General features: G+C 30.1%; 1 protein-coding gene across 1 annotated transcript in view; it reads right to left on the bottom strand.

The window, feature by feature from the left end:
• The window catches only part of Dscam3 (Down syndrome cell adhesion molecule 3), a 269,026-nt gene that overhangs the window by 126,350 nt on the left and 123,110 nt on the right, over positions 1-19,566 (bottom strand). The window contains exon 4 of the mRNA XM_088257902.1: positions 15,590-15,732. Within this exon, the coding sequence (XP_088114028.1) occupies positions 15,590-15,732 (143 nt within the window). The remainder of the gene's footprint in view (positions 1-15,589; positions 15,733-19,566) is intronic.

The raw sequence follows: 19,566 nt of genomic DNA, 5'->3' as shown, positions 1-19,566 counted from the left end.
TAATTCCTATAATTGGAGATAATCCAGATTTGTGAACAAGTATTTGGACACACTCAAAATGATACAAGAATAAGTATTTTATTTTATATTAAGTAAATTAAAAGCATGATTAAAATTGTGGTATGGTAAAATAACACTCTTTTTATCATTCACCGTTCATTTTGTGGTATTACACAAAGTGAACGATGAATGATAAAGAGAGTGTTATTTTATTTTAATTTTGCTTCAAAATAAAAATCTCTGATTTTAATATATTATGTATTAAAAATATACCAGACAATATGTAAATATTCAATTACAACATTTTGAATGTGTCCAAATACTTTTTCACAAATCTGGATTATCTCAGATTTGGAGTTATCTTAAATATTATTTATTTTCCATTTCACCATGGATAAAGAAGAACATAAAAGTCTGGGTATTTACGAATTTGAATAATATAAATAGAAGCTCCAAGAATTTGAGTAGTGTGGTAGTCAATCATGGGTAGAATTATTGAATGTTAAACGTCTGTAAAGTGATCACTTTAACCAACCTATGACGGCCGTAAACCTCTTAAATACCCAGACAATATTTCTCTGCATCTGTGTTGAGATGTCCAAAAAATTATATAAATATTTAATAAAAATGCTTAAAGAGATATTTTATTGATGCTATTTAAGTTTCTAAAATTTCTTGAATGTTTTTCGCAGATACTTTGTGGCACATTTTATAAACTTTATAAAATTTTTAATTTATATTCATTAAAACGTTTTGTAAATATAAGGTTAAAATATATTTTTATATTAACATTTCATATTTTTTTATTAATTGATATGTTTTTGAATAATTCATATATGTTTATAAGATGAAACTTTGGAATATTATTTGAACCACTTAGCATCTATTAAAGCTCAATTTTATTATATCTTTGAAAACATGAAATGAAAGTAAGACATAATTCCGAATTCATTCGTGATGTCTCCAATAAATATTAGAATTACGCGATGTTTTGCGATATGATACAGTTTATGGTTTGCAATGAAATACCGTCATAAATATTAAAAATGATGTTTTTACCGAATTTATGGAGTAAGTTTAATACAGTGATAATAAAAGTTTATTTTAATCCTTGAAAAAATAGTTTTTTAAATTTATAAAACAATTTATGCGAAATAAATTAATAATTTATATTATACCCGTTAATTTTGGTTAAAATCTTCAGAACCCGGGAGCTCCAGAACGGTAGCCGAGCGTGCTGACCATTACACTACGCAGACGGACAACTTTCTGTTGTCCCGTTCTGGAGGTCCCGGGTTCGATTCCCAGGGGGGGGTCAAATAAATATAAGTGATTTTTTCACTGTAATATTTATTCAATATTACCCTGGACTAGTACCTGAAGCGGAGGGCTTATCACCTTTCCTTCATGTGTAAACGATCAAGATAACTCTGCGTTTTTATGACGCAGTGCCCTATGCACCATGGGGGTGCGGATAAGGGTTTTATTATATAAATATTAAAATCTTCAATGTGTATGATTTTTTTTAGATTAAAAAATGTTTTAAAATTCATATTTTTAAAAATTTACTTTTGTAACTACAAAAGGAATAAAAAGAAAATAAATACTTAAAAAATTGGTTGTCTGATATTTTTATGTGCATTTAAATACAAACATATATAATATATTCCCGAACACAAATATCTTGCCTGCCTCTTCTTTCCAATAATTTTACAAAATTTGATGTATATGTCTTACTACTACTTCACTATTATTTTATTATTGACATTTCAACAAAGATGAAGAAAAATATAGAAGTCTTATTATTTACAGGGCTTTCAACCTGTCATCGGCTGTTGAATAGTGATTTCCGAAATTCGAGTAGTGCGGTCATCAATAGTGGGTAGAACGGTGAATGTTACACGTGTTTTAAGTGATCACTTAAACCAGCCTGACTGTAAGTGCTGTAAATATCAAGAACTTTATTTTCTTATTTATCTATATTGAGATGTCAATATAAACTGATTATTAATAAGAAAATTCCAGATTGTTGAACAAGGATTTAAACACTCTAAAAGTGTTGTGAATTATTATGTATTATGATACAGAATATATAATAAAATTATTAAATATGTGATGATCGTGATAAAAATATTCAAAAGATTTCCGTACAATGTGTATTTGCTTTGTCCTATATTTATTACAAAGCAAGTCGGGGGCAAACAAATATTACAAAAGGTTGGGTCAAATGAGAATATTGTTACAAGTGGATCTCCGGTCGGGTAAGGTGAGAGTATTTCAGGAAAAAGGGATCAAAGGAGTTGCGATTTGAAGGTCAATGGCTTTATCGGATCAAATAATAAAATATTGTATTCTAGAAGTGTATTTGTTTTATTACCTCAACTTTATAAAATTGTTTTCGCTAAAACATACCATAATACAAGTATGGGCGTATGTGTCATGCGTGTGAACTGAATCATTATTTACAAGATAGGTGCTCTTGGATAGAAATGGGTAAGATCAGTTATTTTTTTATCTAGAATCCAATTGACCTAAAATTTAGCTATAGCATGTGAAACAACGATTATCATGTTCCTACTTAGGCAGCAACGTTATAAGTTTTAAAGCATATTCCTAAGTGTACGTTGGTTTACTCTTTATGCTCAAAGTTACTTTAATTTCATGTAATTCTTGAGTGAAAAAATCTATCAAAACACTTGTTTTTTAAACATTTTGAAGATTTATATAAGTGGATTTGTATCGCCGAAGTGATTTAGTTACTGAAACTGGATCAGTTGAATGAAAGATCTTTTTTTGGTAAATCTTTCATACTTTCAATTTATTGATTAAAAATAAACCGGCGGAGGGGACTTTTTGTATATTATAAATTCTCTCATTGACGCCTGTTTCTTGAAAAGTTCTAAGCAAATCTATATATTCCCTTTTTTTCTTGGGGGTCAAGGGATCTTGCATCCCTTATGTCACCGCGACCATGTCAGGTCTATTGTGACTTCCCTGTGTTTTACAGCTAACTGCCAAGACCTACATGAGTCATGTAACTCACGACCTGTCTTGGTGGTAGGAGCTTCACCGTCTCGGAGTCCAGTAGAGGTCCTCCAAGGATGTGATTTCGTTTGTGAGCGAGTGCGTCACAATTGTAAAGAATGTGGATTGGCGTTTCGCTATCCTCCATACAAAATCTGCATACTGGGGAGTCATGAAGTGAGATTTTATTCATGTGTTTCCTCAGTCTGCAGTGTCCTGTCAAGGTCCTGGTTAGGATCCTTATTTGATTTCTGCTAAGCTTTAGAGCTTCTGTGGTGAATTGCCGCGATTATATATTCCCTTACTCAAAATGTTAACTATCGAGTTGATTTCGTATTAGATATAGAACTTTTATTAAAAATCATATCAAATCATATCAAATAGCGATAAAAAGACCGACACGGAATGAAAACAAAAATCTGAATCAATAAATCTTCTTCTTCTCTTCTTTTTCCACGTTCGCTCCCTAGGTGGAGCATATGGCCAACACGAGTCGTCCCCAAGTCACTCTGTCACGCGCCATCTCCTTGGCTTCCTCCCAGGTCAGTCCCGCGTCTCGAAGTTCCGCTGAGTATAGTCGGTGAATGGTCGTCAGCGGCCTTCCGGGGTGCCGGAATCCTCGGGGTTGGAAGAAGAGACATGAGGGGTTGATGCCCTCAGGTGGCATTCTAAGGACATGTCCCAACCATGTCCACCTTCTTCTCTCCAGGACTTCCAGTATGTTATTGTATGGTATAGTATGGTATAGTATTCTCATACTGGAAGTCAATAAATCAGTCATCCAAATAACCAATGAGTCAGTAACGGAATCCAAAATATATACGTTCGTTAGATTTTATCAATGAGTCAGTAAATATGAATGGATTATTATGATCCGTTTATTTACGAAGCATCCACAACCATTCCTAGAGGATTATTATCAGAAATAACTCTTCATAGAAGCAGTTATATTTTTCATTGTATTGAAAGCCACGTACATATACAATATATAGATTGGTCCCCAAAACGTAAAATTATAATCCCTTATGTATGCATGTTTGTATGCACTTTGACAATATGTTGCAATCCGCATGCATCAATGAATTTAATAAAAATGAGTTTTTTAAAAGTTATGTTTGAACAGCTGAATAATTATTTTTAACCAAGGGTTAGTAAAATATAATTTGTGCGGTTGTGTTGCGAACTTCAGTTGCGCAGAAAGATTAACTTTTCTACCGTTAGACAAGTTTAACTTCGTATAATTTATGTTTGACGTTATTAATAAATTTCTGGAATTCATTTTTGAAAAATAATAATACAGTAATATTTTGTAAGTTTGTAATGGCACTAAATAATTCATTACAATTTTGTGGGTAAAACAAACTTTATTACTAGTCGCTTTTGGTAAGTTGAATTTCGACTTGGTTAGTTATTTAATTTACGAAGCAAAGTTGATAGGACTAAAATCAGTTTAGGCTAACAAAACACAGTCTTATTTTGACCTTCATGGTCATGTTGAATGTGTGTGTGTGCATTCCATTAATATTATAAAGTTCCTCCAATAGGGCGATACTTAGAGAGATAACAAGTGCAATGTTTCAAACATATTTGTATATATATATATATATATATATATATATATATATATATATATATATATATATATATATATATATATATATATATATATATATATATATATATATATATATATATATATATATATATATATATATATATATATATATATATATATATATATATATATATATATATATATATATATATATATATATATATTTATATATATATATATATTTATATATATATAAATATATATATATATATATATATATATATATATATATATATATATATTATATATATATATATATATACATATATATATATATATATACATATAAATATACATAGAGCTTACTTCATTTAATCTCAATTGATGGCGCCACAATCACACAATTTTTCAAATGTATAAACTAATAAGCGAAAGGAATCGCATTTTTACTGGTTTCAAAAACTGAAGCAATATGGTAGTTCAAAATGGTTAGAATGGTAAAATTTACAAGTGATAACTTAAGCCTGCCAAATGCCAGTCTGTAAGCCCTGTCATCTTCTTTTATATAAACGATAGGTGTTTCATCTCTAGTTAAGACTACACTCAAGTGAATAATCGAGGGTCTCATAGTGTAAATGAAAATAATTAATCTTTGTCTAAATCACTGAAAATATCACAAATTTGTGATTTTTTACTTTGTTGCAACCAATTTAAGAGTGAAATTATCACACTATTTTATACGAAAGCATTTACGAGTTACACAACAAGGGTGAATGGTTAATTAAAAGTTCGGTCTAAACCCGGAATGCGGTTATTGTAGATATCTAGTTCGGTGCGATATAGTTTTACACATTTAGTAAATAACGTCGACTGTGACCCGAATATAACGGCCAATAAACAGGTCCCATCTGCACATTTTAATTAAAATCCTCTTTGACGGAAACAACTGCACATTCTGGAACTATAAAAAAAAACAAATCGAGTTGGTGCATTATATTATTTTACATACAGCTTAAGCCTGGCTCTGAATGTCGAAATGGAGAAATTCACTGTAGATATCGGGAAAAATTCATATTCGTTTTTCCAATATCTGGATTAATTTTACGCTCTAATTCACCGGTTTGGTATCCCATTTATTAAAATATTCTTCTCAAAAGCAGTTTTGTTGTTGTTATTTTCATTTAGAAACTATTTTCTGTGTATTCTTATCGCTTTAAAAAAAAGTAAATGCATATGAACGTACGTAGTAAATATATAATAACCAAATTTACTCATCATTTATTATAATATTTAATCGTCTACGTTTGTAGGTGTATATTTCTAGCATGGAGAGAGTCTGAGGTTTGATTTTTGCGGGAATCAAAACAAATATAAGTGATTTTTTAACTGTAATATTTATTTCATATTATATAAGACTGCTCTAACTGATCGTCTAGTCTTCATATAATTTATCTTATATATAACGCGCGTCTAGATAAAAACAAGTCTTAAAAAATAGTTTCGTTTTGGTGATGGTGTTATAAAATTTAACTAATTTCTTTTTCATCAACGAAAGTTTTTGATCTTTTTAAATACACAAAAATATTCAACAGGTAGTGATTTTAAGTAAATTTGAATATAAAAATTGACAAATAAAGAAAATTTATGACTGGGTAAAGGTCTAAGTATTTACAGAGCTTGCGACCTGTTATAGGCTGGTTAATTAATCGTTTTATAATTTATCGTGTAAATACTCAAGCTTTCATATTCTTCTTTATCTATGTTGAGATGTCAAAATGTAAAAATAACTAAATAGAGAAAACCCAGATTTGTGAACATGTATTTGAACACTAAAAATGATATTTTAATAAAATTAAGTGGATATTGATATAAGAAGAGGTAAAAGATATATGCAGTAATAAACCTCTCGATTAGTAAGATATTAATGACATTTTAAAACATTGTTTGTTCAGTAGGTAAAAATGTAACTAGCCGATGTTGTATCACCAAAAGACGGCGTTGGTAGTCCGAATCCTGACGTAATCTGGAAATTGGTATTCGAGAAATGATCACTTCACGCCAAATGTGGAACCACACGCTATCTGACCTACTATTCAGTATTTTATGACACCAGAGGTTAAAAGATAATGCAGACTTCGTGAATTACAAAGATCTCAAAAATCTGGCTTTGGACATTGAGCGTAGAAATGTGAGTCAAAAACAATATCAATCATATAGTAGAATGATGAAAATTAGACAGTGTGGTATGTAAAGTGATCACTGCAACCAGTCGATAATATATCGCCCTGTTAATGCCTTGACTTCTTATATTCTATTCTCGATAAAATTCGACTCTATTGAAATAATGTGGCGACTCGGGTAGGTCCCGGGATAACGGACTTACCAAACCGTCAAGTTATAACAGCGACCAAGCGACAACAGTGACGTTGCGGAGGTTATAAAAGCCCTTGCACACTGAAAATCGCTCTCTTATTTTATTTTTCACCTGTCCACTCGACCAATTGCATCCAAAGCCAAGACCTTCGTACAGAAAGAATTGTTGTTAGCTAAATTCAATGATTTTCAATTTTTTAATGTTAGGTTTATATTCTTTAATTTATCTCCTTTTTATTTATTTAATTTCAATTAATAAACACATTTCTTTAAGCAAGTAAGTAGGTACGATTTTCATTACTAATCAATCTTCTGATGAGTCCAAAGAGTGAAGTATTCACGCATCGTCGTACAATACCCTTACTTCATCTTGTGACCCCAAATATATCCTCTCAATAGTAACAAAACCTTTATATTTATATTTCTGACGTGTTAAAACTAAAAATTTCAATATAAACGTAAGTAGCAACATCTTCAAGAAATGAAAAATCACTATCCTTATAAATTACTCAGCTTTAAAACGAAATTGAACTGACAAAGTATTCCGCGTAATGGAAAGAGAGAAGTAAACAAGGACATTTGAATTTCATCTAAAGTGGAAGAGTTTCCGTCACGTTATAAAACATTGTTGATGATATTAGAAATTCCCTCCAGCTCGGGGAACTGAAGCTTGTATTCTGGGGTTGTTCTTCACGTCCTGGCGGCCAAATTAAATAATAGGACACGAGTTCCGACGGTAGCCTACCCCTACCCTCTTCCGGTTCGCTCAGGTACAAGGGATGAACTGGGAAGGTAAACTAATACCGACATAGAAAATTAAATTGAAGAACGGAAGAAAGGGAAAACTATTTCAGAATATTGAACAAAAAGCTCAGTCGAATATCTTCTTCTCAACATTTTGAGTGTGTCCAAATGTGGAACAGTTCAGATTTGGAAACAAATATTTGAATACACTTAAAATTATTAATAATGTAATTATTAATAAATATAATTATTCACAACATTTTTATTCGTCCAGTTATTTTTATAAACAGCTGTTCAAATTATAGGCTGCCCAAAAAAATAATAAGTCGGGTCAGATGTTGTGTTATATCTGCTTCTCCTGCAGTTAAAAATCGTAGTGGTTAATTAGTTTTTTTATTACTTAAACTACATGTACAGAAAATGAATAAGTACATTGGCTTATTGCAAAGCAATATTTTCCAACAAACCAAAAGTTTTTTGAGTGTTTTAAGGATTTTACCATTGATACTACAATCATAAATGATTTTTTTCTAGTAGGTACAAACGCGTAAAAACTTATTGAAATAAAGACTGTTTTTAGTTGGATGGAAAATGTATGCTGGCAGTAAGCCCGTCAATTTACATCTAAACGTTTATTTGGTACAAAAAGTTTGGTCAATAAATACAAAAAGAGATCAGTTTAGGCCGCAAACTGAAGAAAAGCTCAGAATTCCACATCTCTATCTCCATAACTCCGTAGTTTCCTTTGGGATCAATTGAAATCTTGACTTAGTATGTATTTTATAGAACTCTATATAAAACCAAGAACTTGGTTAAGAGGAATAAAATACAAAATAAAGTTGAAATTTTATTTATTATTTAAGTCTAAAATTTTACGATTTACATGTCGTGTAAAAAAAATAGGGTACATATATCAAACGCTAATAAAGTAGGACATTTAAAAAATGTTACTCTTTTTATTAAGTTTATTTATATTTTATTATGCAAATATTAACAAATTATAATTTCGTGCCCTCACTGATTTTTCTTGTACCTACCGAGGGCATATTTTACAATACTTATAAGATCATAATTACAATGGTTACAAGAAAATTGTTTGCATGAAATAAACAACATGGCCGGACGATGCAATATATTTCAAATGTACCCATCTCTATTATCTTTTATTATATTTTACACATGCTCTCTCGACTTTTCTAAAAAGGCTATTTATCCAATGTCAAATCACATGATGGTTTTAAAAACCACTTCATGTTAATTTAATAAGCTTAAACCCACTTATATATGGACGAATGAAAATATTAATTGATGTTTATGTAAATTAACATCTTTACATATGTGGAGGTCCTCCAAAAAACGATTCATTTGTAATATTGCACAAAAAATCATTTAAATGCAAATTTTTCCTGTATACTGTATTCTATCGAAATGTTGTGAACAATTGTGTTAAACCAATATGAAATCATTAAATCGCACCAAAATCTAACAATTGTACAAGCTAGAATTCCTAATTACTTAAAATGATTTATAATGGAAATGTAACGCTTTGGTGAGGACCTGCACGTACCTGAAAAACGTCATTACAAAAACTTAGCTTTGTTAAAAGTGATTTTTTCAAAAAGAATGTAAATACATATACTCGTATAACATAAACTATTAGTAAAAACCTCATCATTCAATGTGTTTTATTTTTGTGAGTAAAATTTAGTTGAATCGAATACTGGAGTATAAAAATAAAAGTAATCATTTTAATATGTCTTAAGGGGAGAACTTTCTTACAAAGTGCCATCTATTTTCTGCTTTCGTCCAGTGTTTCGTGTCCGATAAAACACCCCGAGCGGAAAGCGATGAAAGAAAAGTGAAATTCCTAACGATCCAGGTGACGAAGATTGGATTGCGATTTTGTGTTGCTTTTTAAAAACGTGTAAGATACAAGCACTGAATTCTTAAACCAATTGAATTTATCGTATTTCTGTCTTTATAACCGTAAAGCTACTGCGTTTAGACACACCGTTGCATTCAAATATACTTCATCTTTGTTGAGATGTCAAAAATAACACTTTGTGTAGTTTTAAGAGTGTAAATTATGCTATGATAGTGAAGGGTAAAATATTGTTTGCATGTTGTGGTAGTGATTTTGCTGACGAAGAGGTCAGAGAAAACCGGTCGACATAAAAACCTCGGTGTGTGGTTACATACTAATATTACTAAAATTTTGTGAATAAATTAATAACTAAAAATGACTAACCACAAAGTAAATGCTTTAAATATTAATAATATTGAGAGTAAAAAATAACATACCCCGTTTATAAGAAATGTATGTTTTTTCTTTTCCTTCTTTTCTATTTAACTGGACTGAGCTACAGCAACGCGTGTATAGTAGGTATTAAATATTTACTCGTATTTTGTGAAAACTTCGGGTCACAGGAATGATGAGTGATTCAAATTTAATGTGTTTAAGCAGTGGATACTTGACTTCTATTATAATATTTAAACATAAATTTGTAAGAATTTTTTTTTTTTTTCATAGCAACTTTGCTTACAAATTACTTTTATTTTATTTTTTTCTGAAACGTTTATCTCTCACAAACTTTTCGATACCAAAAAGTTTTCTTAAGCCCCTTTCATCACTTTCTAAAACTGTTTCATCAAATTATCATAAGAATAGCGTCAATTATATTTCAAAGTTGTACGGAAAGATTAATGGATGTTTCAAAATTATCAGCAATTTCAAAACAGTCATTGTTAGGGCCTAAAGAAAAAAGTTTTTATAGAAGATTAATGCAAGAATTATCTTTAACGCGAGATTGAAAGGGGTTCCGAAAGGAGCGAGCCTCGGGTTTAAATTTGATCTCTCTGGGAGCATAAAAGCTTTCGGTTTTTATTGAATGTAGGCAATTTTCTTTTTAAGATTCTTTTCTTTTCATTTTTGCCTACCTGTTAAATAAAGCATGACCAGATCCAAGATTTGAAAGAAAGTCGACCCTAATTCAATACATTCTTAAAGAGATACATCGTTCCGTAATTCTTTTTGACAAAACAAAATAGGAGAGCTTTGGTAAATATTTCTCGCAAAGTTGTTTGTCGACATTAATGTAAAGTTTAGCAAAAATACTCGTATAAGTAGATAAACAATAAATTGGTTTTTCGAATACAACTTTTAAGGAATAAAATTATATTGACATCTAAGTGAAATTTAATGTTTTGATTTTTTAGCAAAACTTTTTGATAAATATTGTGTATTTGTTAAGCAAAGTAGCTTATTCCTTGGAGAATTGGATTTATTCTTTGAAAATCGTATATATGGGTTTGACATATTATATTCTTATATTCTTATATTCTTAATTCTTCCTCTTCTTCTCTTCTTGTTTAAGACTGGTTGACTGGTTACTTCGTCAGATGATTGTGATTTCGCAACGTGGTATTTAGTTGTCCATTCATCTGTTAGTGAGTAATCAGGGTAAATGGCGGCCAGAGCCGAGATGCATCTTGCATCATCAGCCATCAAGTTCTCTTGTTTCTCTCACCCATTCTGACCATTTTTTTGTTCATAAACGCTTTTATATCAGCTGACTTCTAAACGTTACATATTATATTTTTTATAATTTTGTTTCACTGTAGAGCAAGTGTAAGGTAATGTAAATTGAAGATTTTCAGTATTTCATAAAAATAAAGTCAAAATATTTTGCATTGGATGATATCAAACAAAATGTTACTTTTATTTAAACATAATCGTTCACCGAGATTTTAGTTTGCCGTTTTCGAGACGTACCTGTTTATTTGTTAGGACAGTCACAATAGGTACTAGGATGCAATTAATACTCTACTCCACGATCACAATACTCTTCACACAATTATACGTGTACCTACAGAAAATATAAATCCAAAGTAATATGATTGTTTTTGTATTGTGGCTAAAAAAATAACGATCTGTAATTTTATGAGTGACAAGGAAAAAAAATCAAAGTGTTTTTTTTTGTTTAACCAATGACGTTGAAAAAATTAGAGGACAATATAAGAATTAATTACTATTATAATTGAAGTCAAGTTTTCATCAAAAATTCGTGAATAAAAAATAATCTCTCTCAAAGGGTAAGCCGGAAAAGATAGAAGTAGTGATTCATAAAAATAAAAAAATTGTTTTTAAAAATATATATTACTTACTTATAACCCTTATCGGCACCCAATGGTGCATAGGGCACTGCATCGAATTGACGCAGTGTTATCTTGATCATTACTTACATGAAGGCAAGGTGATCACTCTTGCGCTTCATGAACCAGTCCAGGGTAATATTAAATAAATATTACGGTGTAAAATCACTAATATTTATTTTCATCCCCCCTGGGAATCGAACCCGGGACCTCCAGCATGGTAGCAAAACACGCTGACCATTACACCAGGGAGGCGGACAAAAATATATAAATAAACAAAATAATTTTACAAATGCATGAGCCTAAAACATTTACAATATAATTTCGGAAACCTATTTCTTCGTTTTGTAAATTATTACAAATGCATATTGAAGATCAATTGACATTTTTTTAAAATAAAAAGAAAAATATTTATGTTTTTATTATTTACACAAATATTTCAATTTCATACTATTTTTGTGAGCCTAAGCGGCTCATTATTAGAAATAGGTATCAAATAGTGATAGAGTGGGTTCGAACCGAGAAACTCTGACTTAAGAGTCCGAGACACTAACCACGGGACCAAAACCCAACACTTGAAGTTAATAGATTAAATGGTTTTGCGCTGTTTCAGGGTTTATCAAATCATAATCACGAGGGTCAGACGGTTTTATAGAACGGTAAGGTGTCATGCGAATGATAAGATTGCTTTACCGCACATCACATTAGTTAATTAATGTAAGTGCTTCTTGATATTGGTACAGCGTGGGCATTGACTGTTTGTTGAGTTGTTAGTCTGGTTTATGTAGCATGTGCTTCAGTAAACATGACTGCCTACTAACGATAATAGAGCACTGATTGTTTACAAACAAAGCATTATCATTACGCTGTTTATATTTGGAGAATGCCTCGTTAACTACGCCTTGAAATGTTTTCTCGATTCACTAAATAAATAAGACTGAGTCAAAAATTTCAGGAGTGCTCCTTCAGAATGGAATTTGAATAGGCACTCGAAAATGTATAATTTTCTTCGTTCCAGGATCTCAAATTAAAATAGAAGCTTGAAAAGCTGTTTATTAAATATAATAAAGGTACAAAAATTATACAGATAATTAATATTCGGTAGAAATTCGTAAAACTTGTATGAATTAATATGATATTTTTTTTATATTCATTGGCTCAAAAATATAATAATGTTATTTAAGGAAAACATCTGACTTTTTTCTTCTCCTAATGGTGTGTAGAACACAACATTGGATTGATGTCGTAATAACTTGATTGACAATTATGTGATGATAAGCAAATCAATCCTGTTCTCCACTTCATTGAATCCAGGAGTGGAATGCATTTCGAGAGAGATATATAATTCATCAACGTTCTTTATTATTTATTCTGGGATAATAAGAAGAGGAAATAGCATTAGTTCCATATGGGAAAATTACTGTGGAATAAATAACGTAATTTGAATAATTTATTAAATTTTGAATATTTTTCGCAGATACTTTGTGGCACATATTATAAGCTTTATAAAATAGAACAACTTTGTTTTAACCACTTTTTATTGGTACACTTTTTCCAACCAGTTTTGACAAAAACCTTGTCATCATCAGGGTTTATGTACTAATTCTAAAACTTGAAATACTCAGAGTTATGTTATAGTTAATTACCCTTCCCTTACGATACCAAAAACTTCCACGCACTCTGTACACCATATGAAAATGTAATTTAAAAAGATGTTTTTAAAACGGGAAAAAACTCCTAAATATTGAGCATTGCGCAGCGAATACCGTTTGTTGAAACCGATTGGAAAAAGTGTACCAATAAAAAGTGATTAAAACAAATTTGTTTTATTTTATAAAATTATCAAATATTGAACACATGTATTCGACCACTTATTGGGTTTTATTTGCTTACACATGACATGTTTCAAAAACTACAAATATTCGAACATCGAAATGTGATATATTTTTTAAACTGCTTATTTTTTGATATTTTTTTTTCCAAAATGCATATTTAAATAATAAAATAATAATAATAATAGTTGGTAAATCTACTCGGACAATATATTTCAAATATAACGTTTCTACCTCTCAAATAAAGTAAATACTTCTGTTTAGAGTAGGAGTTCGTTTTACGATTTTTTTATAAGCAAAGTCAATTAAACAAATTAATTTTATATTAAATTTAATATCATTTCCAAGTAAATGACGAATCAGTTAATAATATAATTTAAATACCATAAATAAAGATATTTTAAATCTAACATATCTCACAAAAAAATATGTTAAAATTTTTACTCAAAAGGGTAGAAAATGTGCGATAGTATTAAATATTGTGTTAATAATCATTTTAATGTCGTATGAATATGAACTGATATTTAATGTTCAGGTTTTGATTACTTGTACGAGTAATTATCTATTACATCAGCATATGGACCACACTGCATTATACACGTTACTTTTTGTGTATACAATGGAGAAATTTTGTTATAATTACATTAAAGTTGTACGTAAATTTCATTTTCCAACACGACTTTGAGATATTTTTTTTTCAATACACCGTCTCAAGATTGGTGAAATTTCTGGAATTGTAAAATGAATGTCAGAAATTCAGAGCATATACTAACGTTAACTTTACGGTTGTTAATTACGTAAAATCCCACCCCCGCTTTCACGTTTCCTTAAATTTGTGAGATTTTGCGTTTCCTCACTCATAACGACAGTCGCTTTGAGCACCCGCCCTCGTGGTAGCAGAGTGCGGACGATAATTCTCCACACACCTTTCCCAACCCTCCAGACTAATTGAAGTGATCGCGAAGGTAGCCGTAATGGCGCTCGGAGATACAAGGATATAGAACATGTGTGGCTTAAAGGATACGACGGAAATTCTTTCCAGTGTTACCTCTTATCCTTGCACATCAAATTGTAACACGTTTTTGTATTCCTCCGGGAGGATTGGAATTTTTATCTGTAGATGGGAGGGAATCTTTAATGGTTTCCTAATAACGATTTTCTACCTTTATCCTTGGCCTGAAATCTTTCAGCCCGCTGTAACTATCTATACGCGCTGGAAAGGTATTTTTAAATTTTACGTTTACGCTTAGTCATTAAATGAAATTAGCATAAGAATCGGCTTAGATGTTAAAAAGATAAGTGAAAGAGAAATGAGAAAGCAAAAGAATTATTTATTTTCAATTCTGTGTCAATATTTTGAATAGGGAATAGATAGTTTAGTTACTACTACAACTACTACCGTTTCGCCGTTTACTGCAAGGGTAGGCAGAGAGAAACGCTTCACTCCGTCATGACATTTCTAGCTTCCTTTACATACATACATTTAGTCACGTATGCCCTCCGACTACGTAGATTTTTAAACACCACTATATTTTGGGTTCTTTTTGATCTGGTCGTGCCAAATCTTTTTTCCCGTACACACACACACACACACACACACACACACACACACACACACACACACACACACACACACACACACACACACACACGCACACACACATACAAACACACACACATTCTAATACACACACATACAAACACACGCATCATGTGTCCCCTCAATGCATTGATAAACTTAATAGAATGATTTTATTTTTCCAACAGCTCAAAAAAGTCTTTAAATTATTTAATTAAGTGGTGGTATTTGCTAACGTAAATATTATTATTCTCATTTTTACAATGGTCCTGACGCATGATATACCTAGATAATATAGTTACACTTTAAGCTATTGTGTAATTCCCTCACCTGCTATGATCCGGACTTCCCTGGACAGTACTATCCCTCCTATGTTGGCAGCCTTACAGCGGTAGGTGGCCGCGTGAACATCCTGTCGGAAGCTCTGCGCGGGAAACGGAGACAAAACCAACGAAGCGTTATCCAGAATTACTCTGAAAAAATAGTTTAATGTTTGTTTTTTTGTAAACAGGTTTTTGTTTCCTTAAATATATTTTTTTATATTTCAGAACCTTAATCAGTTTGGGTAAAGCTTATATATATAAATATAAATATATATATATATATATATATATATATATATATATATATATATATATATATATATATATATATATATATATATATATATATATATATATATATATATATATATATATATATATATATATATATATATATATATATATATATATATATATATATATATATATATATATATATATATATATATATATATATATATATATATATATATATATATATATATATATATATATATATATATATATATGTATACACAATTTACCCAATAAGATATTGGTTGAAGTAGCAAATATTTATTTCTTACAAAAAAGTTATAATTTTCTCGTTGAAATATATTTTTAGTGGGAATTAAAAAGTTGCTTAAAAATATTCTTGTTCAGCAAATTAGAAAAATAAATTCGTTTTAAAATTAAAATATAAGCATGAATACGTTGAGTTTTCTAAAAGATACATTTTTTATTTATCTTATCAGCCCTTGAGGTAATTTATTCATAAAAATACTTTTTCTCCAAGGAAATTAATTTTCTAATTTTTGTAGCTATAAAAATATGGGAATTAATTATTAATTTTTATATGAGAGTCTTGATACAAAATTAGATTTCTGAGGTATTCATGGAATATTTTAAATTGCTATTATTTTAAGCTGATACCGGTTTGAATGTTTTGAAAAAGAATGAAGAAAAAATGTTTTTGATTTTTCAAAAGCCGTTGATCAAAGTAGCTTTACAAGTTAAAAAAAATCAATCGCTTATTTTTGTAATTTCGTGTTTTGCTGTGAACAACTTTGGTACCATAATTATTTATTTGATTATTTGGAGAAATTTCATGCAAATAAATAAAAAATATAAGATTCTTTATATGCGAATCGCGAATTGTTGAAGACTCTCAGAAAACACTGATTGATTTGCTCTTTGCTTTACAAATCCGGGTTTTTTACTTATGTGTTTGAACTTGTGTTTTTGCTGTATTTGAAAATGTAGACTTTTACTTGTCAATTTTATCTCTTGTCGCCTGTCTGACTTCATTTAACTACGTCATAAAACCTTGTGTAAGTTTTGAGTCCTGGACTGTACCTGAAGAGACGGGGCATAACATTTTAACATCATATTATTATCAATTTAAGATAACACACCATTAATGCGATGCAATCATGCTGCATTATGTGCGGATAAGGAGTAAAAGAAGGAAATTTCATTTTGGCATATTTAAATAAACATAAATTCTTTTCATCAGTCAATTTGATAAAATAAAAAGTCTTCACATGATAAAATAAAAAGAAAAATAATTTTTGAAATCTATTTCATGATTTGTCTTCGGTGATTTCAGCATATTTTTATCAAAAGGAACTTGTTCGCTTCCAATGTAATGGTCAGCACGTTCGGCTATTGTACTGGAGGTTCCGGGTTTCGATTACCAGGGGGGGTCAAATAAAAAAAAGAGATTTTTTCACTGTAATATGTATTCAATATTACCCTGGACTGGTACCTGAAGCGGAAGGCTGATCACTTTTCCTTCACGTGTTTGATCAAGAAAACACAGCATTTATTTTATGCAGTGCCCTATGCACCATAGGGTGCGGATGAGGTTTTGAAGAAGAAGTTTGATAATAGTGGAGACTGCATCGAAACTCATGTCACGGTAAGTATAAAAAAATTGTGGTTTTTACCAAGTAAAATTTTAATTGAAGAAAATCTTATAGCACGTAGATTTATTTTAAGAAGTTTACATATTCATAAGTATCAACAGCTGCATAATTTTATTCTACAAGATAAAGTATGATAACAATTAAAATAAAGAATGATAACAAAAAAGTATGTTTTTTTTGTGTTCAAATTATCAAATCTAATTGTGTCTTATTCCGCTGGGTTCATTTGAACGGAATGTATTTATTTCGTTTTATATTCCATTTCACTTGTGAGTGAAAAAACAACCATACAAACATTTACATTAAAATATTCATGAGAAGCTGCGGACTTTGTGAATGAAAAGTTCTACTCTGATTGTAAGAGTGTTAGGGAGACACCGTTATATCTGCCGGGTTTCATTTCCCAGTATATAAATTATGATTTTGAAATAAAACACTTTGTGTGAGAAAGATCAATGCGCTTAGCGACCAAAGCAGTGAAGCAGAGCTTATAAATTTAGCCCCAGACTGGGATTCAGTTAACATTCATGACCAAGTATACTTGTTATTTTCCTCATAATCTTTGCGAATAACGTTATTTTTTTAAATCAACACGTGCATTATATATTAAGATAGGCTTTTGTATAATTATTTGCATTATTTGGACCATCAAATTGTTTAAAAATCATGCCTTAAAGGTATATGGTACGTCATTGCCAGATAAAAAAATGTAATGTTCAAATTTTTGTCGAAAAATTCATTATTAAAAATATATTGAAAAATATATTAAAGAGGAGTTAGGTTTCTTGGTTTGAGCCCACTCCATGACAACTTAATATAATTGTTAAGTAACGATTCGCTTAGTTCTTCGAAAAAAGTATGATATTTAAATATTTAAAGATAAAATAATTTTCCCAAAAAGAAGGAATTATTTTGACGCATTTAAATTGATATTTCCTTATACATAAATGAATTTTTGAGTTTTTTTTTTTGTTAATTATTATTTTTTTAAATCATTTGGTTTGCGATTTTCCGTTATCATTGTTAACTTTAATATTTACGTATGACTTATTTTACGAAAAAATATATATTTTACGCATTTAATCCACCGATTATTTAAACAGTCTGTGGTAAGTTTTTTTTTAAATTTTATTCAACACAGTTTTTTTTATTATTTTCAAGTGGCATTAAGAACATTATTGTTCAGGTTTATTTAGGTCTAAATATATTCTCTAAATATATTTGTCCGCCTCCGTAGTGTAATGGTCAGCATGCTCGGCTACCGTTCTGGAGGTCCTGGGTTCGATTCCCAGGGGGGTTTAATAAATATAAGTGATTTTTTCACTCTAATATTTATTCAATATTACACTGGACTGGTACCTGAAGTGGAGGGCTGATCACCTTTCCTTCATGTGTAATCGATCGAGATAACACTGCGTTTATATGAAGCAGTGCCCTATGCACCATTGGGGTGCGGTAAGGGATTTATTATTATATTATATTAAATATATTCTAGACAAACTACGCAAACTCATTAACTTACATTCATCTATTTCTTTATTTAGTTTTCTTACACGACTTACTCAAATAAACGTTGTCCCGCTAAGAAAATATTTGCAAAATAAAATAAAAGAAACTACAAAACTTTAATGAAAAAAGCAAATAAAAATACTTTTCATTTATGTATTTGATTGAAATATTATTTTCTCGTGGCATTAATGTTTTTATGTTCAAAAATAAAATTTACCTGGTATATTTTTTTGACGTTTTGATACTATTGCAAGAGACATCTTGATGCTCTTATGATAATCAAGTTTCGATGTAAACCGAGTACACCAAACTCCTCTCATTTACATGGTAGATACGTTCTACGTGTACCGTTTAAAAAGCTGTTAAGGTGAATATTTTTTATAATTAAGTTTTACTTGGTTAACACCACTTTTCTTAAAAATCGAATGTGACGCGTGTTTCGATGCATTCCGAATAATTCTCAAACATCGTAAAATGATACGTCAACACGAATTACATTACATTTTTTTTAAATAGTGGTACTTATACAAAAGTAAAACTTAAATTTAAAATGGATGGATATTTATAA

This window comes from Brachycentrus maculatus, unplaced genomic scaffold (assembly GCF_059751285.1).
Source record: "Brachycentrus maculatus isolate JH-2025_06_01 unplaced genomic scaffold, ASM5975128v1 h1tg000089l, whole genome shotgun sequence".
Taxonomy (NCBI): Eukaryota; Metazoa; Arthropoda; class Insecta; order Trichoptera; family Brachycentridae; genus Brachycentrus; species Brachycentrus maculatus.
The sequence above is the reverse complement of the archived record's forward strand: the minus strand, read 5'-3'. Positions and strand labels throughout refer to the sequence as shown.